At 53.1% G+C, this 26,340-nt stretch overlaps 1 protein-coding gene across 1 annotated transcript in view; it reads left to right on the top strand.

The window, feature by feature from the left end:
* The first annotated feature begins 9,442 nt into the window (after positions 1-9,442).
* LOC142492481 (cullin-9-like) overlaps positions 9,443-26,340 on the top strand; it is a 121,873-nt gene continuing 104,975 nt past the window's right edge. The window contains exons 1-4 of the mRNA XM_075595118.1: positions 9,443-9,670; positions 12,277-12,514; positions 18,403-18,502; positions 19,752-19,979. Of these exons, the coding sequence (XP_075451233.1) occupies positions 9,502-9,670; positions 12,277-12,514; positions 18,403-18,502; positions 19,752-19,979 (735 nt within the window). The 5' untranslated portion in view covers positions 9,443-9,501. The remainder of the gene's footprint in view (positions 9,671-12,276; positions 12,515-18,402; positions 18,503-19,751; positions 19,980-26,340) is intronic.

Below are 26,340 nucleotides of genomic sequence, written 5' to 3'. Positions count from 1 at the left end.
GAAAGCTTGTGGGAAGGCGTGAACGTGTTAGGGGGATCATTTGAATTAAAGTGGGTTTCTTGAATGCAGATAATGTCGCCTTTGGTTTTTCTAAGTTCTTGGAGTGCTAATTTACGTTTTTTAACTGAGTTGAGGCCCTTAACATTAAGGGAGATCATTTTAATTGACGACATTATTTGAACATTTTGTTCCCAGAGTTAAATACTCTGGGCCCCGTGTGTCTCCCATGACGGGGGTAGTTTGGCTCTTTGAGGGGGGGGGGTAGAAGAGGCTCGTGTTGTCTTCACTGGGGTCCTTATGGGTGGGAGAGGCCGGAGAGTGGGGGGAGGGGGGCTGGGTGGGGGGGGGGGGGGGAGAAGACACATATGGGGAAGAGAAGATGCGGGCTTTCCGGGAGCCCAATAGAGATTTCCTTTGGCACCGTGGTGGCAAAGGAAGGGGGTTCAGAACCCCTGGAGATCCTTCCGGGGCGCCAATCATGGGGCGTGGCCAGGGTGGGAGGTCCGACACCCTCCAAATTTGAACCAGGTAGGAAATCTGCATCTAGCAGGAGGAGGGGGATAAACGCAGTGAAACTAGGGAGAGGAAGATAACACTTTGAACATATTAACCTTTATAAACCACTGTGCTGTGGGGGCTGGTGTGGGGGGTGGTTATGGGAGATAGGGGGGGAGGGGTGGGAGGGGAGGGGAGGGGAGACGGGTGCTCTTGGGAACATGGCATTAGAACAAGTGCAACACATTTTCATCACTGTACAATCAACATTTATCGTCTGTTTGAGAGATCATCCCATGCCCTGGGATGCGCACATAGGCGCGGAGGAGAACTCAGGGTGCCCCTTTTACCCGTATGTCCAAAAGGGGGGGGGAGTGAGGGTATGTGGGGGGGGATGAGGGTAAGAGGGGGGGGATGAGGGTAAGAGGAGGGGGGGGATGAGGGTAAGAGGAGGGGGGGGATGAGGGTAAGAGGAGGGGGGGGATGAGGGTAAGAGGAGGGGGGGGATGAGGGTAGCGGAGGGGGGAAAAAAAAGAAAAAAGGGGGGGGGAAGGGGAGAGGGGGGACGACTGGGGGAGATACGGGGGAAGGGGAGGGGGACTGGGGGTGATACGGGGGAGGGGGACTGGGGATGATACTGGGGAAGGGGAGGGGGGGACTGGGGGAGATACGAGCTTTTGGGAGCATCGCTTTAGGACAGGTGCCACACTTTGCCCTCATTGTTTAATCAATATAGCCTTTTTCACCCTTGGCACTTTTGGGAGCTTTGTTTTAATACAGGTAACCATGAGGGGTGCATACAATTGTGAAGGAGAGCTTAGAGTGCCCCTTTAACTTGAATATACAGGGAGTAGGAGGGGGGAGGTGGGGGGGGGGAGGGGGTGGGGACGGGATAGGCATTTATGGAAGCATCACATTCATAGAGAAACAAGACAGTACTATCACTTTATAGACGACATAGCTTTCTTCCCTCTTGGGGGCTGCTAGGGGGGCCATCACATATACAAGGGGTCGTGGAGGAGAGCTCAAAGTGCCCTTTTTACTCATATATGAAGGGGAAGGGGGAGAGGGGAAGGGGGGAGAGCGGAAGGGGGAGAAGGGGGTAGGAGGAGGGGTGGGGGTGGAGGGGACGTCACCGTGAATGGTTGGCTAGGTGAAGAGCTCCCGGCACCCTCCAGAAAAAGCGATTAAATTTAGCAGCCCACACGGCTAAAAATCTGATCTGCGCGGGTGTGTATTTGCTTCTTTAGCCCATGCTCCGGCCCGTTTGTAGTCGGCCCTACCGGTCTTGTGCTACCTATTGTCAGTTCTGGTCCATCCAAGGAGAATGCATTTCTTATTATCAAAGCAATATAGTAGTGGCGTCTATCCCTGGGATGTCTGTTTGGGCCAGCCATGGCGCCCACACTTTGAGGAAGTTTGTGCCGGTGTCATTTACCATGCTCGTCAGCTGTTCCATCCGGCAAACGTACCAGATTCGGTTCCGAATTTTTGGGATGTTGGGTACTTCTGGTTGCTTCCACAATGCTGCGATTTCGCACCTCAGGGCCGTGGCAAAATGTGCAATCAATTTATGGTCAGATCTGTTTAGGCCCCTGGTGCGCCTTCCCAACAGGAGCAGCCAGGGGTCCAAAGGGACCTCTCGGCCAAGCAAAGTCTGCAGCCAGCTTCTAATGTCTACCCAAATTGTGGCCACCTTGGTGCAACCCCACAGCATATGCAGCAGGTCTGCCTGCTCCCCACATTGTTTTGGGCACGGGGGGGGTAGTCCTTGACAAACCTAGCCAATCTTTACGGGGTAAGATACCACCTCATGAGTACCTTATATGCATTCTCCTTCAATGTGGTGCAGATAGAGCTCTTTGCCGCTGCCAGAACTATAGTGTCCCAGTCTTCGTCCTCTAATGTCTCCCCTAGGTCCTCCTCCCATCTAGTCCTGTAATTGTTTGATGTCACTGTCTTTAGCAGGACATACCACCTCTCTGTAAACCCCAGATATAAGTCCCTTTGTACCTGTCCCTCTGGTACATAGCTGCTCAAAATTAGTACGCCTGGGGCGTTTTGGGATTTTATTGTAAAATGCACGGATCTGGAGGTATCTAAAGAATTCGGAGTTTGGTATGCCTTTTTCGGATTTGAGTTGTTCAAAAGATTTGATTGATATTCTACCCTCCAGATGTAAGAGCCTCGTGAGGCCCTTCTGTTTCCAGATTGCGAAGTCCTTACTCAACAGACCAGGAGCGAAATCAGGGTTCCCCAAGAACAGGGTCAACAAGGAGTGCTGCCCTGTAAGAGCATATTTATATCTGCTGCTCTCCCAAACCGCCAACGAGCTGCCCAGCGCGGAAAGCGGTTCGCTGATGTTATTGAACACTTTTTTCGGAAGCCAAATTATGTCCTGCAGCTCCACTGGAGCGCAGCAAGCCTTTTCCAATTCTACCCATCGCCGTAGGCAGGGGTGAGTATGCCAGAGAGTAATTTGAGACAATTGGGCCGCTCTGAAGTATGAGAACAAGCAGGGTACCCACAGCCCCCCTCTAGTCGTGGGTCGGACTAATGTACTTAATTTTATACGTGCAGTTTTATTACCCCAGATGAATTTCACCATAGAGGACTGCAGACGGAGGATGTCGTCTCTTACCAACTGTATGGGTAATGTTTGAAATAAGTACAAAATTCTAGAGAGGAAATTCATTTCGACACTCTGGATTCTACCTATCCAGGATATGCCGCTCCCTGACCACCTTTTGAGATCCTCCTTCAGGATCCTGATTAGTCTGGGGTAATTTGCCTTGTACAAGTCTCTATAGTTCCTTGTAATATTGACCCCGAGTTATTTAATCTGGGTGGCTTGCCATTTGAAGTTGAAATTGATCTCCAGTAGTTTTGCTGTGGGCTTAGGCAGATTTAAATTTAGGGCTTCTGATTTCGTTTGGTTAATTTTGAACCCGGATAATTTATTGAATACCCCTAGTAGGCTAAAGACATTTGGCAGAGAGGTAAGGGGCCGAGACAATGTTAAGATAACATCGTCTGCATACAGGGCCACTTTATGTGACTGTTCTCCTATCTGAATTCCTGCTATGTTGGGACTAAGTCGGATATGCGCAGCTAGGGGCTCGATGCAAAGTGCAAAGAGGAGCGGAGACAGGGGGCATCCCTGCCTGGTGCCACTCTTTATCGGGAATTCCTCTGACGGGAAGCCCTGATGCTTGACTCTCGCCGTCGGACCCCGATATAGAGCCAGAATGGCGCCCATCATTCTCTCTCCAAAGCCCATCTGCTCAAGCGTCGCTTTCATGTAGGGCCAATCTACTCTATCAAAAGCTTTCTCGGCGTCCAGACTCAATACCAGAGACGGGATATTTTTCCTCTGTGCCAAATCAATTAGGTCTATGATCCGTCTGGTATTGTCTGACGCCTGTCTACCACATATGAACCCTACTTGATCAGGGTGGACCAGCTTCGGCATAACCCGATTAAGACGGTTAGCCAATAATTTGGAAAATATCTTAGTATCCGAATTAATGAGGGAGATGGGTCTGTAGCTTTTACAATCTGCTGGGTCCTTCCCTTGTTTGTGGATAACCGATATGGACGCCTGCAGCATTGGGCTCGGGATTGGGGCACCCTCTAGAAATGCGTTATATAGTTTTATTAGCTGGGGGGCCAGGATTTTCCTAAATTTTTTATAATAGAGGTTAGAGAAGCCGTCTGGGCCTGGGGCTTTAGTTGCCTTGAGTGACTTTAATACCTCCGTTAGCTCCTCCATCGAGAAGTCTTCCTGTAGCGCCTCCCTTTCCTCTCTGCTTAAGCTAGGTAGTTTAGCCTCTTCTAGGAATGTCTTAAGGTGTTTACTAGTGTTTGGGCCCTGAGTGACTTTAGCCCCATCGTAAAGTTTTTCATAGTACTTTTTGAATTCAGCTACTGCACCGGCACACTTTATTCGAGCAAATACCCAATATGTACCTGGCAGATACCTGGAATGCGCCGCTCCTCACCTCTGACAAGCCCCGTTGCGTTTGCCTTCCCAGCCTGGGTTCATGCCTGGCTGACGGGCGGCTGATCTGTTAAATGATAATGATTAGGATTTAATAGACTGCAATGCTTCGCGTGTCTACCAGATGGCATAAATTCATGAATTGTAATGCAGTATATATATATATACTGTGCAGTATTGCAGCCAGCGGGAATAAAATGCTTCAATCCCTGCCTGGAAAATAACTCAATGCACTCGGGCAGAAAACAGTCACAAACCTCAATACACCCGGGTATACCCGAATTCGTGGGACTAGCCGAGCTCGAATAAAGTGTGTCGCCAGTGTACTATGAGTTTGGGGTCCGAGATGAGATCACCCCTTTCGGTTCTAATCGCCTGAATGTGGAAATTTTGGGCTCTAGAATTGAGTTTTCTGGCAAGGGGAGTATCCGGCTTGTTCGCCTTCTCGTAAAATTTCCGCTTAGTCCAAGACAGCTCCCTCTCAGCTCGGGAGGCCAGCAGCAAATTTAGCTTAGTTTTGGTGTCTAGCAGTGCCTTTAACGATGCCGCTTGTTTCTTATCTTTATGTGAGGAGGACAGGACGGATAATTCAGTTTGTAATTGATTAATTTTCTGTTCCTTCTCCCTTTTGCGCCTACTTGCTAGCCCGATGAGTACTCCTCTCAGAGTTGCCTTATGGGCCTCCCAAAGGGTAGATTGTGAGGAAACACTGCCGGCGTTCTCCTTGAAATAATCCCTGATGCTATTTCCCACACTCTGTTCAATCTCGGGGATTTTAAGCAAGAGTTCGTTAAGTTTCCAATTCGCTCGTGGTCTGTCCAGTCTATAGTCAAAGCACCGCAGCTCAATAGGCGCATGATCCGACCATGAAATATCATGGATACCCGTATGGGCGATCTGAGAAACCATTCTGTTAGACACAAAGAGGTAGTCTATCCTGCTGTATCTATCGTGTGGGTGGGAGTAGAAGGTGAACCCCTTTTCACCCTGGTGCTGTTTTCACCAAATATCCGAGAGGCTATTCATCTGGAGCCACGCGGAGCGTGCCCTCGGCCTCTTATGTCCTCCCGGTGTACATCTATCTAGGGTTGGGTTCAAGGTTTGGTTAAAGTCCCCGCCCACCACTACCCCTCACCGAGTCAGCTTTTTGAGGATACAGAAAAATGTGGTCATAAAGGCCTCTTCTTTTTCGCTCGGTGCGTACACCGTCGCTAGGGTAATAGCCTGCCCCTGTATGTCCCCCACTACAATCAGGAATCTGCCATTCTTATCTCTCCTAGTGTGGGTGACAGTCAGGGGCAGGCGATTGTGAATGAGGATCGCCACCCCTCTTCGCTTCCGATTAGCCGAGGCTGCATACCAATGTCTGTATCGGCCGTCGATGTATTTTGGAGAGCTGTTTTTTGAGAAGTGTGTCTCCTGGATCATGAGGATGTCAGGGTCTGATCTACGGTAGTCTGTCATGGCTAATTTCCTTTTTTGCGGGCTGTTAAACCCCTTAACATTGTGGGAAATGATTATTATGTTCCTACCCATTTGTAGAGCCTGTGGGCATCTCTGTATAGCCGACCTTTCGGCTGCGTGTCTGTCTCGTTTAAGGAACTTGACGCCTGTGACTTCTCCTTTGGATTGAGGTACCTGGACTGCCGCGGGAAAGATCATAGGAACACCTCTGAGTGCGGTTCTGCTGACTTACCTCTGAGGGCTGTTCTGCTGACTTACCTCTGAGTGCTGTCCTGCTGACTTACCTCTGAGTGCTGTTCTGCTGACTTACCTCTGAGTGCTGTTCTGCTGACTTACCTCTGAGTGCTGTCCTGCTGACTTACCTCTGAGTGCTTTTCTGCTGACTTACCTCTAAGTGCTGTCCTGCTGACTAACCTCGGAGTGCTGTTCTGCTGACTTACCTCTGAGTGCTGACTTACCTCTGAGTGCTGTTCTGCTGACTTACCTCTGAGTGCTGTTCTGCTGACTTACCTCTGAGTGCTGCTCTGCTGACTTACCTCTGAGTGCTGTTCTGCTGACTTACCTCTGAGTGCTGTTCTGCTGACTTACCTCTGAGTGCTGTTCTGCTGACTTACCTCTGAGTGCTGTTCTGCTGACTTACCTCTGAGTGCTGTTCTGCTGACTTACCTCTGAGTGCTGTTCTGCTGACTTACCTCTGAGTGCTGCTCTGCTGACTTACCTCTGAGTGCTGTCCTGCTGACTTACCTCTGAGTGCTGCTCTGCTGACTTACCTCTGAGTGCTGTTCTGCTGACTTACCTCTGAGTGCTGTGCTGCTGACTTACCTCTGAGTGCTGTCCTGCTGACTTACCTCTGAGTGCTGTTCTGCTGACTTACCTCTGAGTGCTGTTCTGCTGACTTACCTCTGAGTGCTGTTCTGCTGACTTACCTCTGAGTGCTGTCCTGCTGACTTACCTCTGAGTGCTGTCCTGCTGACTTACCTCTGAGTGCTGTGCTGCTGACTTACCTCTGAGTGCTGTCCTGCTGACTTACCTCTGAGTGCTGTCCTGCTGACTTACCTCTGAGTGCTGTTCTGCTGACTTACCTCTGAGTGCTGTTCTGCTGACTTACCTCTGAGTGCTGTTCTGCTGACTTACCTCTGAGTGCTGTCCTGCTGACTTACCTCTGAGTGCTGTTCTGCTGACTTACCTCTGAGTGCTGTTCTGCTGACTTACCTCTGAGTGCTGTTCTGCTGACTTACCTCTGAGTGCTGTTCTGCTGACTTACCTCTGAGTGCTGTTCTGCTGACTTACCTCTGAGTGCTGTTCTGCTGACTTACCTCTGAGTGCTGTCCTGCTGACTTACCTCTGAGTGCTGTTCTGCTGACTTACCTCTGAGTGCTGTCCTGCTGACTTACCTCTGAGTGCTGCTATGCTGACTTACCTCTGAGTGCTGTTCTGCTGACTTACCTCTGAGTGCTGTTCTGCTGACTTACCTCTGAGTGCTGTCCTGCTGACTTACCTCTGAGTGCTGTTCTGCTGACTTACCTCTGAGTGCTGCTCTGCTGACTTACCTCTGAGTGCTGCTCTGCTGACTTACCTCTGAGTGCTGCTCTGCTGACTTACCTCTGAGTGCTGTTCTGCAGACTTACCTCTGAGTGCTGTCCTGCAGACTTACCTCTGAGTGCTGTCCTGCTGACTTACCTCTGAGTGCTGTTCTGCTGACTTACCTCTGAGTGCTGCTCTGCTGACTTACCTCTGAGTGCTGCTCTGCTGACTTACCTCTGAGTGCTGTTCTGCTGCCCGGCTGGATGGTTAACGTACTATATCCTATCTTTATCTATATATCCCCCTCACCCCCAGGGTGAGAGAGAGAGACGCCTCCTCCTGTGTATTAGAACCTGCCAGGACAGAGTGATGCCTCCTCCTGTGTATTAGAACCTGCCAGGACAGAGTGATGCCTCCACCTGTGTATTATAACCTGCCAGGACAACAGCATGCACCCACTTGTTTGCTATTATAACCTGGCAAGACATTGCAATGCCACCACCTGAGGAAAATGCAACCGCCCCCGCCCCCATGACTATACACAGCAATGCCACCACCTGTGTATTATAACCTGCTAGGACAGGGCAAAGCCCCCACCTGTGTATTATAACCTGCTAGGACAGGGCGAAGCCTCCACCTGTGTATTAGAACCTCCCAGGACAGAGCGATTCCCCCACCTGTGTATTATAACCTGCTAGGACAGGGCGAAGCCTCCACCTGTGTATTATAACCTGCCAGGACAGGGCGAAGCCTCCACCTGTGTATTAGAACCTGCCAGGACAGAGCGATTCCCCCACCTGTGTATTATAACCTGCTAGGACAGGGCAAAGCCCCCACCTGTGTATTATAACCTGCTAGGACAGGGCGAAGCCTCCACCTGTGTATTAGAACCTCCCAGGACAGGGCGAAGCCTCCACCTGTGTATTATAACCTGCTAGGACAGAGTGATGCCCCACCTATGTATTATAACCTGCTAGTATGAAGCGATTCCCCTACCTGTGTATTATAACCTGCTAGGACAGAGTGATGCCCCACCTGTGTATTATAACCTGCTAGTATGGAGCGATCACCCCCACCTGTGTATTATAACCTGCTAGTATGGAGCGATCACCCCCACCTGTGTATTATAACCTGCTAGTATGGAGCGATCACCCCCACCTGTGTATTATAACCTGCTAGTATGGAGCGATCACCCCCACCTGTGTATTATAACCTGCTAGTATGGAGCGATCACCCCCACCTGTGTATTATAACCTGCTAGTATGGAGCGATCACCCCTACCTGTGTATTATAACCTGCTAGTATGGAGCGATCACCTCCACCTGTGTATTATAACCTGCTAGTATGGAGCGATCACCCCCACCTGTGTATTATAACCTGCTAGTATGGAGCGATCACCCCTACCTGTGTATTATAACCTGCTAGTATGGAGCGATCACCCCCACCTGTGTATTATAACCTGCTAGGACAGAGCGATCACCCCCACCTGTGTATTTTAACCTGCTAGTATGGAGCGATCACCCCCACCTGTGTATTATAACCTGCTAGGACAGAGTGATGCCCCACCTGTGTATTATAACTTGCCAGTATGGAGCGATCACCCCCACCTGTGTATTATAACCTGCCAGTATGGAGCGATCACCCCCACCTGTGTATTATAACCTGCTAGTATGGGGCGATCACCCCCACCTGTGTATTATAACCTGCCAGTATGGAGCGATCACCCCCACCTGTGTATTATAACCTGCTAGTATGGAGCGATCACCCCCACCTGTGTATTATAACCTGCCAGTATGGAGCGATCACCCCCACCTGTGTATTATAACCTGCTAGTATGGAGCGATCACCCCCACCTGTGTATTATAACCTGCCAGTATGGAGCGATCACCCCCACCTGTGTATTATTGCGAGCTCTGCCTGGGCACACACCGGTGCGCTCTTATAACGGGCCCCTGGGATAACGCTGTCTCCTCCTTAGGTGCTTCTCCGCTGTACACAACGGGCTCCTGGTTGTTCGCATGCTGATTGACAACCACAAGGGTTTAGCAGAGCAGCTGTCCAGCTGTGAGCTGCCCTCCGTCCTGCAGAGCTTCAGTGAGGCCTCCAGCGACTCTGTGGCACGGAGGCTGGTCTCGCTGTGTGAGCTCCTGGAGACTGGTCAGGAGAAGCCCTCTACTGAGGCTGCAGGTGAGAGCTCGTGTGTCAGTCTGATGGACCTCCCTCAGACTCTGTCCTGTGTGTCTCCCCGTGTGTGTGTCCCGTGTGTGTGTCCCGTGTGTGTGTCCCATGTGTGTGTCCCATGTGTGTCCCTGTGTGTCCCGTGTGTGTGTCCCATGTGTGTCTGCGCTTGTCTTTGTATCTCTGCCTCTCATGCAGACTTTTTTTAGTTCCAGCCAATGCAGGTGATGTGAGGGCAGAGATTTCTCGCTGGCTGTCTCTCCCGCCCGCTGACTGTCTCCCTCCCCCTCTGCTGACTGTCTCTCTCCCCCCTCCTCCTCGCTGGCTGTCTCTCTGCTCTCCCCCCCCTCCTCGCTGGCTGTCTCTTTGCCCCTCCCTCCTCACTGGCTGTCTCTCTGCCGCCCCTCCCTCCTCGCTGACTGCCTCTCTGGCCCCCCTCCTCGCTGGCTGCATCTCTGTCCCCCCCACCCCCTCCTCGCTGACTGTCTCTCTGCCCCCCCTCCTCGCTGGCTGCCTCTCTGCCCCCCCCCTCCTCGCTGGCTGTCTCTCTGCCGCCCCCCCTCCTCGCTGGCTGTCTCTCTGCCGCCCCCCCTCCTCGCTGGCTGTCTCTCTGCCGTCCCCCCTCCTTGCTGGCTGTCTCTCTGCCGCCCCCCCTCCTCACTGGCTGCCTCTCTGCCCCCCCTCCTTGCTGGCTGCATCTCTGCCCCACCCCCACCCCCTCCTCGCTGGCTGTCTCTCTGCCGTCCCCCCTCCTCCCTGGCTGCATCTCTGTCCCCCCTCCTCACTGGCTGCATCTCTGTCCCCCCTCCTCACTGGCTGTCTCTCTGCCCCCCCTCCTCGCTGACTGTCTCTCTGCCCCCCCTCCTCGCTGACTGTCTCTCTGCCCCTCCCTCCTCACTGGCTGCCTCTCTGCCCCCCCCCCCCTCCTCGCTGGCTGTCTCTCTGCCCCCCCCCCTCCTCGCTGGCTGTCTCTCTGCCGCCCCCCCTCCTCGCTGGCTGTCTCTCTGCCCCCCCCCTCCTCACTGGCTGTCTCTCTGCCGCCCCCCCTCCTCGCTGGCTGTCTCTCTGCCGCCCCCCCCCTCCTCGCTGGCTGTCTCTCTGCCGTCCCCCCTCCTTGCTGGCTGTCTCTCTGCCGCCCCCCCTCCTCGCTGGCTGCCTCTCTGCCCCCCCTCCTTGCTGGCTGCATCTCTGCCCCCCCCCCCACCCCCTCCTCGCTGGCTGTCTCTCTGCCGTCCCCCCCTCCTCCCTGGCTGTCTCTCTGCCCCCCCTCCTCGCTGGCTGCCTCTCTGCCCCCCCCTCCTCGCTGGCTGCATCTCTGCCCCCCCCCCACCACCTCCTCGCTGGCTGTCTCTCTGCCCCCCCTCCTCACTGGCTGCATCTCTGCCCCTCCCTCCTCACTGGCTGCCTCTCTGCCCCCCCCCCCCCTCCTCGCTGGCTGTCTCTCTGCCCCTCCCTCCTCACTGGCTGTCTCTCTGCCCCCCCTCCTCGCTGGCTGTCTCTCTGCCCCCCTCCTCGCTGACTGTCTCTCTGCCCCTCCCTCCTCACTGGCTGCCTCTCTGCCCCCCCCCTCCTCGCTGGCTGTCTCTCTGCCGCCCCCCCTCCTCGCTGGCTGTCTCTTTGCCGCCCCCCCCTCCTCGCTGGCTGTCTCTCTGCCGTCCCCCCTCCTCCCTGGCTGCCTCTCTGTCCCCCCCTCCTTGCTGGCTACATCTCTGCCCCCCCCCCACCCCCTCCTCGCTGGCTGTCTCTCTGCCCCCCCTCCTCGCTGGCTGTCTCTCTGCCCCTCCCTCCTCACTGGCTGTCTCTCTGCCCCTCCCTCCTCACTGGCTGTCTCTCTGCCCCTCCCTCCTCACTGGCTGTCTCTCTGCCGCTCCCTCCTCAATGGCTGCCTCTCTGCCCCCCCCCCCCTCCTCGCTGGCTGTCTCTCTGCCCCTCCCTCCTCACTGGCTGTCTCTCTGCCCCTCCCTCCTCACTGGCTGTCTCTCTGCCCCTCCCTCCTCACTGGCTGTCTCTCTGCCCCCCCCTCCTTGCTGGCTGTCTCTCTGCCGCCCCCCCTACTCGCTGGCTGTCTATCTGCCGCCCCCCCTCCTCGCTGGCTGTCTATCTGCCGCCCCCCCTCCTCGATGGCTGTCTCTCTGCCGCCCCCCCTCCTCGCTGGCTGTCTCTCTGCCGCCCCCCTCCTCGCTGGCTGTCTCTCTGCCGCCTCCCCTCCTCGCTGGCTGTCTCTCTGCCGCCCCCCCTCCTCGCTGGCTGTCTCCCTGCCTCCCCCCCTCCTCGCTGGCTGTCTCTCTGCCGCCCCCCCCTCCTCGCTGGCTGTCTCTCTGCCGCCCCCCCTCCTCGCTGGCTGTCTCTCTGCCGCCCCCATCCTCGCTGGCTGTCTCTCTGCCGCCCCCTCCTCGCTGGCTGTCTCTCTGCCACCCCCCCCCCTCCTCGCTGGCTGTCTCTCTGCCGCCCCCCCTCCTCGCTGGCTGTCTCTCTGCTGCCCCCCCTCCTCGCTGGCTGTCTCTCTGCCGCCCCCCATCCTCGCTGGCTGCCTCTCTGCCCCCCTCTCTCTGGCTGTCTCTGCTCTTCTCCACCCTTGCTGACTGTCTCGGCCCCTCACTGACTGTCTCTTACAGACGTGTCTCAGTCTGTGGCCCTGCAGGAGATGGATGTGCAGAGCTTGCTGTGCAGTCTGAAGGAGAACAAGATGTGCAAAGAGCTGCTCCCGGCTCTGGAGCGCTGTGTCTGCGAGGACATCTCCTCCCTGCGCTGTGACGTCTCTGAGCTCCTCACAGACCCAGACTTCTTCCTGCAGCTGCTGTCCAGCCTGGAGCAGCTGCGGGCTGAGAAACGCCTGCAGCTCTCTGTATACAGGTGAGAGGAGGCAGGGACAGCTCTCTGTATACAGGTGAGAGGAGGCAGGGACAGCTCTCTGTATACAGGTGAGAGGAGGCAGGGACAGCTCTCTGTATACAGGTGAGAGGAGGCAGGGACAGCTCTCTGTATACAGGTGAGAGGGGAGACAGGTACAGCTCTCTGTATACAGGTGAGAGGGGAGACAGGTACAGCTCTCTGTATACAGGTGAGAGGGGAGACAGGTACAGCTCTCTGTATACAGGTGAGAGGGGAGACAGGTACAGCTCTGTATACAGGTGAGAGGGGAGACAGGTACAGCTCTGTATACAGGTGAGAGGGGAGACAGGTACAGCTCTCTGTATACAGGTGAGAGGGGGACAGGTACAGCTCTGTATACAGGTGAGAGGGGACACAGGGCAGGTACTGGAGCGCTGTGTCTGCGAGGACATCTCCTCCCTGCGCTGTGACGTCTCTGAGCTCCTCACAGACCCAGACTTCTTCCTGCAGCTGCTGTCCAGCCTGGAGCAGCTGCGGGCTGAGAAACGCGTGCAGCTCTCTGTATACAGGTGAGAGGAGGCAGAGACAGCTCTCTGTATACAGGTGAGAGGGGGCAGGGACAGCTCTCTGTATACAGGTGAGAGGGGGACAGGTACAGCTCTCTGTATACAGGAGAGGAGGCAGGGACAGCTCTCTGTATACAGGTGAGAGGGGACACAGGGCAGGTGCAGCTCTCTGTATACAGGTGAGAGGGGGGACAGGGCAGGGACAGCTCTGTATACAGGTGAGAGGGGGCATGGAAAGCTCTGTATACAGGTGAGAGGGGGACAGGACAGGTACAGCTCTGTATACAGGTGAGATGGGGACAGGGACAGCTCTGTATATAGGTGAGAGGGGACAGGGACAGCTCTCTGTATACAGGTGAGAGGGAGACAGGTACAGCTCTGTGTATACAGGTGAGATGAGGCAGGGACAGCTCTGTATACAGGTGAGAGGGGAGACAGGTACAGCTCTCTGTATACAGGTGAGAGGGGAGACAGGTACAGCTCTCTGTATAGAGGGGAGACGGGTACAGCTCTCTGTATACAGGTGACAGGGGACACAGTGCAGGTTCAGCACTGTATACAGGTGACAGGGGACACACTGCAGGTTCAGCTCTCTGTATACAGGTGAGAGGGGAGACAGGTACAGCTCTGTATACAGGTGAGAGGGGGCAGGTACAGCTCTCTGTATACAGGTGAGAGGGGACAGTGCAGGTACAGCTCTGTACAGGTGAGGGGGAGATAGGTACAGCTCTCTGTATACAGGTGAGAGCAGAGGATGAGGACGGTTAGTGGCAGTGTTGCGAGCAGAGGACGGTTAGTGGCAGTGTTGCGAGCAGAGGACGGTTAGTGGCAGTGTTGCGAGCAGAGGATGAGGTCGGTTAGTGGCAGTGTTGCAAGCAGAGGATGAGGACGGTTAGTGTCAGTGTTGCGAGCAGAGGATGAGGACGGTTAGTGTCAGTGTTGCGAGCAGAGGACGGTTAGTGGCAGTGTTGCGAGCAGAGGATGAGGACGGTTAGTGGCAGTGTTTGCGAGCAGAGGATGAGGACGGTTAGTGGCAGTGTTGCGAGCAGAGGATGAGGACGGTTAGTGTCAGTGTTGCGAGCAGAGGATGAGGACGGTTAGTGGCAGTGTTGCAAGCAGAGGATGAGGACGGTTAGTGTCAGTGTTGCGAGCAGAGGATGAGGACGGTTAGTGGCAGTGTTGCGAGCAGAGGATGAGGACGGTTAGTGGCAGTGTTGCGAGCAGAGGATGAGGACGGTTAGTGGCAGTGTTGCGAGCAGAGGATGAGGACGGTTAGTGGCAGTGTTGCGAGCAGAGGATGAGGACGGTTAGTGGCAGTGTTGCGAGCAGAGGACGGTTAGTGGCAGTGTTGCGAGCAGAGGACGGTTAGTGGCAGTGTTGCGAGCAGAGGATGAGGTCGGTTAGTGGCAGTGTTGCAAGCAGAGGATGAGGACGGTTAGTGTCAGTGTTGCGAGCAGAGGATGAGGACGGTTAGTGGCAGTGTTGCGAGCAGAGGACGGTTAGTGGCAGTGTTGCGAGCAGAGGATGAGGTCGGTTAGTGGCAGTGTTGCGAGCAGAGGATGAGGACGGTTAGTGGCAGTGTTGCGAGCAGAGGATGAGGACGGTTTGTGGCAGTGTTGCGAGCAGAGGATGAGATCGGTTAGTGTCAGTGTTGCGAGCAGAGGATGAGGACGGTTAGTGTCAGTGTTGCGAGCAGAGGATGAGGACGGTTAGTGGCAGTGTTGCAAGCAGAGGATGAGGACGGTTAGTGGCAGTGTTGCGAGCAGAGGATGAGGACGGTTAGTGGCAGTGTTGGGAGCAGAGGATGAGGACGGTTAGTGTCAGTGTTGCGAGCAGACGATGAGGACGGTTAGTGGCAGTGTTGCGAGCAGAGGATGAGGACGGTTAGTGGCAGTGTTGCGAGCAGAGGATGAGGACGGTGAGTGGCAGTGTTGCGAGCAGAGGATGAGGACGGTTAGTGGCAGTGTTGCGAGCAGAGGATGAGGACGGTTAGTGGCAGTGTTGCGAGCAGAGGATGAGGACGGTTAGTGTCAGTGTTGCGAGCAGAGGATGAGGATGGTTAGTGTCAGTGTTGCGAGCAGAGGATGAGGAAGGTTAGTGTCAGTGTTGCGAGCAGAGGATGAGGACGGTTAGTGTCAGTGTTGCGAGCAGAGGATGAGGAAGGTTAGTGGCAGTGTTGCGAGCAGAGGATGAGGACGGTTAGTGTCAGTGTTGCGAGCAGAGGATGAGGACGGTTAGTGGCAGTGTTGCGAGCAGAGGATGAGGACGGTTAGTGGTAGTGTTGCGAGCAGAGGATGAGGACGGTTAGTGGCAGTGTTGCGAGCAGAGGATGAGGACGGTTAGTGGCAGTGTTGCGAGCAGAGGATGAGGACGGTTAGTGTCAGTGTTGCGAGCAGAGGATGAGGACGGTTAGTGTCAGTGTTGCGAGCAGAGGATGTGGACGGTTAGTGGCAGTGTTGCGAGCAGAGGACGGTTAGTGTCAGTGTTGCGAGCAGAGGATGAGGACGGTTAGTGTCAGTGTTGCGAGCAGAGGATGAGGACGGTTAGTGTCAGTGTTGCGAGCAGAGGATGAGGACGGTTAGTGTCAGTGTTGCGAGCAGAGGATGAGGACGGTTAGTGGCAGTGTTGCGAGCAGAGGATGAGGACGGTTAGTGTCAGTGTTGCGAGCAGAGGATGAGGACGGTTAGTGGCAGTGTTGCGAGCAGAGGATGAGGACGGTTAGTGGCAGTGTTGCGAGCAGAGGATGAGGACGGTTAGTGGCAGTGTTGCGAGCAGAGGATGAGGACGGTTAGTGGCAGTGTTTGCGAGCAGAGGATGAGGACGGTTAGTGTCAGTGTTGCGAGCAGAGGACGGTTAGTGTCAGTGTTGCGAGCAGAGGATGAGGACGGTTAGTGGCAGTGTTGCGAGCAGAGGATGAGGACGGTTAGTGTCAGTGTTGCGAGCAGAGGATGAGGACGGTTAGTGGCAGTGTTGCGAGCAGAGGATGAGGACGGTTAGTGGCAGTGTTGCGAGCAGAGGATGAGGACGGTTAGTGGCAGTGTTGCGAGCAGAGGATGAGGACGGTTAGTGGCAGTGTTGCGAGCAGAGGATGAGGACGGTTAGTGTCAGTGTTGCGAGCAGAGGATGAGGACGGTTAGTGGCAGTGTTGCGAGCAGAGGATGAGGACAGTTAGTGGCAGTGTTGCGAGCAGAGGATGAGGACGGTTAGTGGCAGTGTTGCGAACAGAGGATGAGGACGGTTAGTGTCAGTGTTGCGGGCAGAGGATGAGGACGGTTAGTGTCAGTGTTGCGGGCAGAGGATGAGGACGGTTAGTGTCAGTGTTGCGAGCAGAGGATGAGGACGGTTAGTGTCAGTGTTGCGAGCAGAGGATGAGGACGGTTAGTGGCAGTGTTGCGAGCAGAGGACGGTTAGTGTCAGTGTTGCGAGCAGAGGATGAGGACGGTTAGTGGCAGTGTTGCGAGCAGAGGATGAGGACGGTTAGTGGCAGTGTTGCGAGCAGAGGATGAGGAAGGTTAGTGGCAGTGTTGCGAGCAGAGGATGAGGACGGTTAGTGGCAGTGTTGCGAGCAGAGGATGAGGACGGTTAGTGGCAGTGTTGCGAGCAGAGGATGAGGACAGTTAGTGTCAGTGTTGCGAGCAGAGGATGAGGACGGTTAGTGTCAGTGTTGCGAGCAGAGGATGAGGACGGTTAGTGGCAGTGTTGCGAGCAGAGGATGAGGACGGTTAGTGGCAGTGTTGCGAGCAGAGGATGAGGACGGTTAGTGGCAGTGTTGCGAGCAGAGGATGAGGACGGTTAGTGTCAGTGTTGCGGGCAGAGGATGAGGACGGTTAGTGTCAGTGTTGCGAGCAGAGGATGAGGACGGTTAGTGTCAGTGTTGCGAGCAGAGGATGAGGACGGTTAGTGTCAGTGTTGCGAGCAGAGGATGAGGACGGTTAGTGGCAGTGTTGCGAGCAGAGGATGAGGACAGTTAGTGTCAGTGTTTGCGAGCAGAGGATGAGGACGGTTAGTGGCAGTGTTGCGAGCAGAGGATGAGGATGGTTAGTGGCAGTGTTGCGAGCAGAGGATGAGGACGGTTAGTGGCAGTGTTGCGAGCAGAGGATGAGGACAGTTAGTGTCAGTGTTGCGAGCAGAGGATGAGGACGGTTAGTGTCAGTGTTGCGAGCAGAGGATGAGGACGGTTAGTGTCAGTGTTGCGAGCAGAGGATGAGGACGGTTAGTGGCAATGTTGCGAGCAGAGGATGAGGACGGTTAGTGGCAGTGTTGCGAGCAGAGGATGAGGACGGTTAGTGGCAGTGTTGCGAGCAGAGGATGAGGACGGTTAGTGGCAGTGTTGCGAGCAGAGGATGAGGACGGTTAGTGGCAGTGTTGCGAGCAGAGGATGAGGACGGTTAGTGGCAGTGTTGCGAGCAGAGGATGTGGACGGTTAGTGGCAGTGTTGCGAGCAGAGGACGGTTAGTGTCAGTGTTGCGGGCAGAGGATGAGGACGGTTAGTGTCAGTGTTGCGAGCAGAGGATGAGGACGGTTAGTGTCAGTGTTGCGAGCAGAGGATGAGGACGGTTAGTGGCAGTGTTGCGAGCAGAGGATGAGGACAGTTAGTGGCAGTGTTGCGAGCAGAGGACGGTTAGTGGCAGTGTTGCGAGCAGAGGACGGTTAGTGTCAGTGTTGCAAGCAGAGGATGAGGACGGTTAGTGTCAGTGTTGCGAGCAGAGGATGAGGACGGTTAGTGTCAGTGTTGCGAGCAGAGGACGGTTAGTGTCAGTGTTGCAAGCAGAGGATGAGGACGGTTAGTGTCAGTGTTGCGAGCAGAGGATGAGGACGGTTAGTGTCAGTGTTGCGAGCAGAGGATGAGGACGGTTAGTGTCAGTGTTGCGAGCAGAGGATGAGGACGGTTAGTGTCAGTGTTGCGAGCAGAGGATGAGGACGGTTAGTGGCAGTGTTGGGAGCAGAGGATGAGGACAGTTAGTGTCAGTGTTGCGAGCAGAGGATGAGGACGGTTAGTGTCAGTGTTGCGAGCAGAGGATGAGGACGGTTAGTGGCAGTGTTGCGAGCAGAGGATGAGGACGGTTAGTGTCAGTGTTGCGAGCAGAGGATGAGGACGGTTAGTGGCAGTGTTGGGAGCAGAGGATGAGGACAGTTAGTGTCAGTGTTGCGAGCAGAGGATGAGGACGGTTAGTGTCAGTGTTGCGAGCAGAGGATGAGGACGGTTAGTGGCAGTGTTGCGAGCAGAGGATGAGGACAGTTAGTGTCAGTGTTTGCGAGCAGAGGATGAGGACGGTTAGAGGCAGTATTGCTTGGGGTTTGGATTCCCGGGCCTCTTGCTATAATACATTGTATCTGTCATAGGATCCTGAACAAGGCTCTGGATTTTTACCAGGAGGACGTCCTTCCCTGGCACAGGAGCATTGAGCCCTGTCTGACCTCTCTAGGGGGCAGCGACCAAGAGGTGAGGGGGGACTACAGGACTGACCAGGAGGTGAGGGGGGGCTACATGACTGATCAAGAGGTGAGGGGGGGCTACATGACTGATCAAGAGGTGAGGGGGGCTACGGGACTGACCAGAATGTGAGGGGGGGGACTAAAGGACTGACTGGAGGGGGGGGCTACAGGTCCTTCCCTGGCACAGGAGCATTGAGCCCTGTCTGACCTCTCTAAGGGGCAACGGCAGCGACCAAGAGATGAGGAGGGGTGGGGGGCTACAGAACTGACCAGGAGGTGAGGGGGGGGGGTCTACAGGACTGACCAGGAGGTGTGGGGGGGCTACAGGACTTACCGGGGGGTGAGGGGGGGCTACAGGACTGACTGGGGGTGAGGGGAGGACTACAGGACCAGGTGGGGAGGGGGGGGGGAGAGACTACAGGTCTGACGAGGGGGGGAGGGGCTACAGGATTGACATGTGGGGGGGGGGGCTACAGGACTGACAAAGAGGTTAGCGGGGGGGGGCTTCAAAGTCCTGGACCTGTGTGCTTCTTCTGGGTGTAGAAGGGGTGGGATCCTTGTAACTTTTTGTGATCCATGGGGAGTGTGATGTGACCTCTGGGGTGTGATCTCTGGCACTGTCTGACTTTTAGGGGGGTGGTGACCCCTGGAGCTGTGTGGGACCTTTGGGAGGAGGTGACCCCTGGAGCTGTGTAGGACCTTTGGGAGGAGGTGACCCCTGGAGCTGTGTGGGACCTTTGGGGGGAGGTGACCCCTGGAGCTGTGTGGGACCTTTGGGAGGAGGTGACCCCTGGAGCTGTGTGGGACCTTTGGGGGGAGGTGACCCCTGGAGCTGTGCGGGACGGTTGGTAGGAGGTGACCCCTGGAGCTGTGGGACCGTTGGGAGGAGGTGACCCCTGGAGCTGTGTGGGACCTTTGGGGGGAGGTGACCCCTGGAGCTGTGTGGGACCTTTGGGGGGAGGTGACCCCTGGAGCTGTGTGGGACCGTTGGGAGGAGGTGACCCCTGGAGCTGTGTGGACCGTTGGGAGGAGGTGACCCCTGGAGCTGTGTGGGACCTTTGGGGGAGGTGACCCCGGAGCTGCGGGGGACCTTAGGGGGGAGGTGACCCCTGGAGCTGTGTGGGACCTTTGGGAGGAGGTGACCCCTGGAGCTGTGTGGGACCTTTGGGGGGAGGTGACCCCTGGAGCTGTGTGGGACCTTTGGGAGGAGGTGACCCCATATGCTTTGTGGAACATCCCTGTCTCTTCGGCTGCAGGTTCTCCAGGAAGTGGTCAGCTTCTTGCACCGTTTGGCCTCCACCAATAAGGACTGTGCTGTGGTCATGTGCCGTCTTGGCACCAAGGAGGCTCTGAGCAAAGCCCTGGAGAAGCAGAGCTCCGGCCTCCAGCAGGCGTCTGAGCTGAGAGACCTGCTGACCGACTGTGACAAGTATGCCAGCCTGTACCAGAAGATGGCAACCAGTATCCTGGCCGGCTGTATCCAGGTGAGGAGTCTGATACCGACTGTGATACCACCATTGAACAGACACTCACGCATACCGGGTACACTGACCGCCTGTTACTGACCAGTACCCTACAGCATACGTACACTGACCGACGGTTACTGACTGGTACCCTACAGCACACGTACACTGACGTATTTATACTACAGCACACGTACACTGACCGCCTGTTACTGACGTATATAATACAGCACACGTACACTGACCGGCTGTTACTGACGTATATAATACAGCACACGTACACTGACCGCCTGTTACTGACGTATATACTACAGCACACGTACACTGACCGCCTGTTACTGACGTATATACTACAGCACACGTACACTGACCGCCTGTTACTGACGTATATAATACAGCACACGTACACTGACCGGCTGTTACTGACGTATATAATACAGCACACGTACACTGACCGCCTGTTACTGACGTATATACTACAGCACACGTACACCGACCGCCTGTTACTGACGTATATACTACCGCACACGTACACTGACCGCCTGTTACTGACGTATATACTACAGCACACGTACACTGACCGCCTGTTACTGACGTATATCCTACAGCACACGTACACTGACCGCCTGTTACTGACGTATATACTACAGCATATGTACACTGACCGGCTGTTACTGACGTATATACTACAGCACACGTACACTGACCGGCTGTTACTGACGTATATACTACAGCACACGTACACTGACCGCCTGTTACTGACGTATATACTACCGCACACGTACACTGACCGCCTGTTACTGACGTATATACTACAGCACACGTACACTGACCGCCTGTTACTGACGTATATCCTACAGCACACGTACACTGACCGCCTGTTACTAACGTATATACTACAGCATATGTACACTGACCGGCTGTTACTGACGTATATACTACAGCACACGTACACTGACCGCCTGTTACTGACGTATATACTACAGCATACGTACACTGACGGCTTGTTACTGACGTATATACTACAGCACACGTACACTGACCGCCTGTTACTGACGTATATACTACAGCACACGTACACTGATGGCTTGTTACTGACGTATATACTACAGCACACGTACACTGACCGGCTGTTACTGACGTATATAATACAGCACACGTACACTGACCGGCTGTTACTGACGTATATACTGCAGCACACGTACACTGACCGCCTGTTACTGACGTATATAATACAGCACACGTACACTGACCGCCTGTTACTAACGTATATACTACTGCACACGTACACTGACCGCCTGTTACTAACGTATATACTACAGCACACGTACACTGACCGCCTGTTACTGACGTATATACTACAGCACACGTACACTGACCTCCTGTTACTGACGTATATACTACAGCACACGTACACTGACCGCCTGTTACTGACGTATATACTACAGCACACGTACACTGACCGCCTGTTACTGACGTATATAATACAGCACACGTACACTGACCGGCTGTTACTGACGTATATAATACAGCACACGTACACTGACCGCCTGTTACTGACGTATATACTACAGCACACGTACACTGACCGCCTGTTACTGACGTATATACTACAGCACACGTACACTGACCGCCTGTTACTGACGTATATAATACAGCACACGTACACTGACCGGCTGTTACTGACGTATATAATACAGCACACGTACACTGACCGGCTGTTACTGACGTATATACTTCAGCACACGTACACTGACTGCCTGTTACTGACGTATATACTACAGCACACGTACGCTGACCGACGGTTACTGACGTATATACTACAGCACACGTACACTGACCTCCTGTTACTGACGTATATACTACAGCACACGTACACTGACCTCCTGTTACTGACGTATATACTACAGCACACGTACACTGACCTCCTGTTACTGACGTATATACTACAGCATACGTACACTGACCGACTGTTACTGACGTATATACTACAGCACACGTACACTGACCGCCTGTTACTGACGTATATATACTACAGCACACATACACTGACCGCCTGTTACTGACGTATATACTACAGCACACGTACACTGACCGGCTGTTACTGACGTATATACTTCAGCACACGTACACTGACCGCCTGTTACTGACGTATATATACTACAGCACACATACACTGACCGCCTGTTACTGACGTATATACTACAGCATATGTACACTGACCGGCTGTTACTGACGTATATACTACAGCACACGTACACTGACCGACTGTTACTGACGTATATACTACAGCATATGTACACTGACCGGCTGTTACTGACGTATATACTACAGCACACGTACACTGACCGCCTGTTACTGACGTATATACTGCAGCACACGTACACTGACCGACTGTTACTGACGTATATCCTACAGCACACGTACACTGACCGCCTGTTACTAACGTATATAATACAGCACACGTACACTGACCGACTGTTACTGACGTATATACTACAGCACACGTACACTGACCGACTGTTACTAACGTATATACTACAGCACACGTACACTGACCGCCTGTTACTGACGTATATACTACAGCATACGTACACTGACCGGCTGTTACTGACGTATATACTACAGCACACGTACACTGACCGCCTGTTACTAACGTATATACTACAGCACACGTACACTGACCGCCTGTTACTGACGTATATACTACAGCACACGTACACTGACCGGCTGTTACTGACGTATATACTACAGCACACGTACACTGACCGCCTGTTACTGACGTATATACTACAGCACACGTACACTGACCGGCTGTTACTGACGTATATACTTCAGCACACGTACACTGACCGCCTGTTACTGACGTATATACTACAGCACACGTACACTGACCGCCTGTTACTGACGTATATAATACAGCACACGTACACTGACCGCCTGTTACTGACGTATATACTACAGCACACGTACACTGACTGCCTGTTACTGACGTATATACTACAGCACACGTACACTGACCGCCTGTTACTAACGTATATACTACAGCACACGTACACTGACCGGCTGTTACTGACGTATATACTACAGCACACGTACACTGACCGCCTGTTACTGACGTATATACTACAGCACACGTACACTGACCGCCTGTTACTGACGTATATACTACAGCACACGTACACTGACCGCCTGTTACTGACGTATATACTACAGCATACGTACACTGACCGGCTGTTACTGACGTATATACTACAGCACACGTACACTGACTGCCTGTTACTGACGTATATAATACAGCACACGTACACTGACCGACTGTTACTGACGTATATACTACAGCACACGTACACTGACCGCCTATTACTGACGTATATACTACCGCACATGTACACTGACCGGCTGTTACTGACGTATATACTACAGCACACGTACACTGATGGCTTGTTACTGACGTATATACTACAGCACACGTACACTGACCGGCTGTTACTGACGTATATACTACAGCACACGTACACTGACCGGCTGTTACTGACGTATATAATACAGCACACGTACACTGACCGCCTGTTACTAACGTATATACTACTGCACACGTACACTGACCGCCTGTTACTAACGTATATACTACAGCACACGTACACTGACCGCCTGTTACTAACGTATATACTACAGCACACGTACACTGACCGCCTGTTACTGACGTATATACTACAGCACACGTACACTGACCTCCTGTTACTGACGTATATACTACAGCACACGTACACTGACCGCCTGTTACTGACGTATATACTACAGCACACGTACACTGACCGCCTGTTACTGACGTATATAATACAGCACACGTACACTGACCGGCTGTTACTGACGTATATAATACAGCACACGTACACTGACCGCCTGTTACTGACGTATATACTACAGCACACGTACACTGACCGCCTGTTACTGACGTATATACTACAGCACACGTACACTGACCGCCTGTTACTGACGTATATAATACAGCACACGTACACTGACCGGCTGTTACTGACGTATATAATACAGCACACGTACACTGACCGGCTGTTACTGACGTATATACTTCAGCACACGTACACTGACTGCCTGTTACTGACGTATATACTACAGCACACGTACACTGACCTCCTGTTACTGACGTATATACTACAGCACACGTACACTGACCTCCTGTTACTGACGTATATACTACAGCACACGTACACTGACCTCCTGTTACTGACGTATATACTACAGCATACGTACACTGACCGACTGTTACTGACGTATATACTACAGCACACGTACACTGACCGCCTGTTACTGACGTATATATACTACAGCACACATACACTGACCGCCTGTTACTGACGTATATACTACAGCACACGTACACTGACCGGCTGTTACTGACGTATATACTTCAGCACACGTACACTGACCGCCTGTTACTGACGTATATATACTACAGCACACATACACTGACCGCCTGTTACTGACGTATATACTACAGCATATGTACACTGACCGGCTGTTACTGACGTATATACTACAGCACACGTACACTGACCGACTGTTACTGACGTATATACTACAGCATATGTACACTGACCGGCTGTTACTGACGTATATACTACAGCACACGTACACTGACCGCCTGTTACTGACGTATATACTGCAGCACACGTACACTGACCGCCTGTTACTGACGTATATAATACAGCACACGTACACTGACCGCCTGTTACTAACGTATATACTACTGCACACGTACACTGACCGCCTGTTACTAACGTATATACTACAGCACACGTACACTGACCGCCTGTTACTAACGTATATACTACAGCACACGTACACTGACCGCCTGTTACTGACGTATATACTACAGCACACGTACACTGACCTCCTGTTACTGACGTATATACTACAGCACACGTACACTGACCGCCTGTTACTGACGTATATACTACAGCACACGTACACTGACCGCCTGTTACTGACGTATATAATACAGCACACGTACACTGACCGGCTGTTACTGACGTATATAATACAGCACACGTACACTGACCGCCTGTTACTGACGTATATACTACAGCACACGTACACTGACCGCCTGTTACTGACGTATATACTACAGCACACGTACACTGACCGCCTGTTACTGACGTATATAATACAGCACACGTACACTGACCGGCTGTTACTGACGTATATAATACAGCACACGTACACTGACCGGCTGTTACTGACGTATATACTTCAGCACACGTACACTGACTGCCTGTTACTGACGTATATACTACAGCACACGTACGCTGACCGACGGTTACTGACGTATATACTACAGCACACGTACACTGACCTCCTGTTACTGACGTATATACTACAGCACACGTACACTGACCTCCTGTTACTGACGTATATACTACAGCACACGTACACTGACCTCCTGTTACTGACGTATATACTACAGCACACGTACACTGACCGCCTGTTACTGACGTATATACTACAGCACACGTACACTGACCGACTGTTACTAACGTATATACTACAGCACACGTACACTGACCGACTGTTACTGACGTATATACTACAGCACACGTACACTGACCGACTGTTACTAACGTATATACTACAGCATACGTACACTGACCGACTGTTACTGACGTATATACTACAGCACACGTACACTGACCGCCTGTTACTGACGTATATATACTACAGCACACATACACTGACCGCCTGTTACTGACGTATATACTACAGCACACGTACACTGACCGGCTGTTACTGACGTATATACTTCAGCACACGTACACTGACCGCCTGTTACTGACGTATATATACTACAGCACACATACACTGACCGCCTGTTACTGACGTATATACTACAGCATATGTACACTGACCGGCTGTTACTGACGTATATACTACAGCATATGTACACTGACCGGCTGTTACTGACGTATATACTACAGCACACGTACACTGACCGCCTGTTACTGACGTATATACTGCAGCACACGTACACTGACCGACTGTTACTGACGTATATCCTACAGCACACGTACACTGACCGCCTGTTACTAACGTATATAATACAGCACACGTACACTGACCGACTGTTACTGACGTATATACTACAGCACACGTACACTGACCGACTGTTACTAACGTATATACTACAGCACACGTACACTGACCGCCTGTTACTGACGTATATACTACAGCATACGTACACTGACCGGCTGTTACTGACGTATATACTACAGCACACGTACACTGACCGCCTGTTACTAACGTATATACTACAGCACACGTACACTGACCGGCTGTTACTGACGTATATACTACAGCACACGTA

Source organism: Ascaphus truei, chromosome 4 (assembly GCF_040206685.1).
Source record: "Ascaphus truei isolate aAscTru1 chromosome 4, aAscTru1.hap1, whole genome shotgun sequence".
Classification (NCBI taxonomy): domain Eukaryota; kingdom Metazoa; phylum Chordata; class Amphibia; order Anura; family Ascaphidae; genus Ascaphus; species Ascaphus truei.
This window is presented reverse-complemented; position numbering and strand designations above follow the sequence as displayed.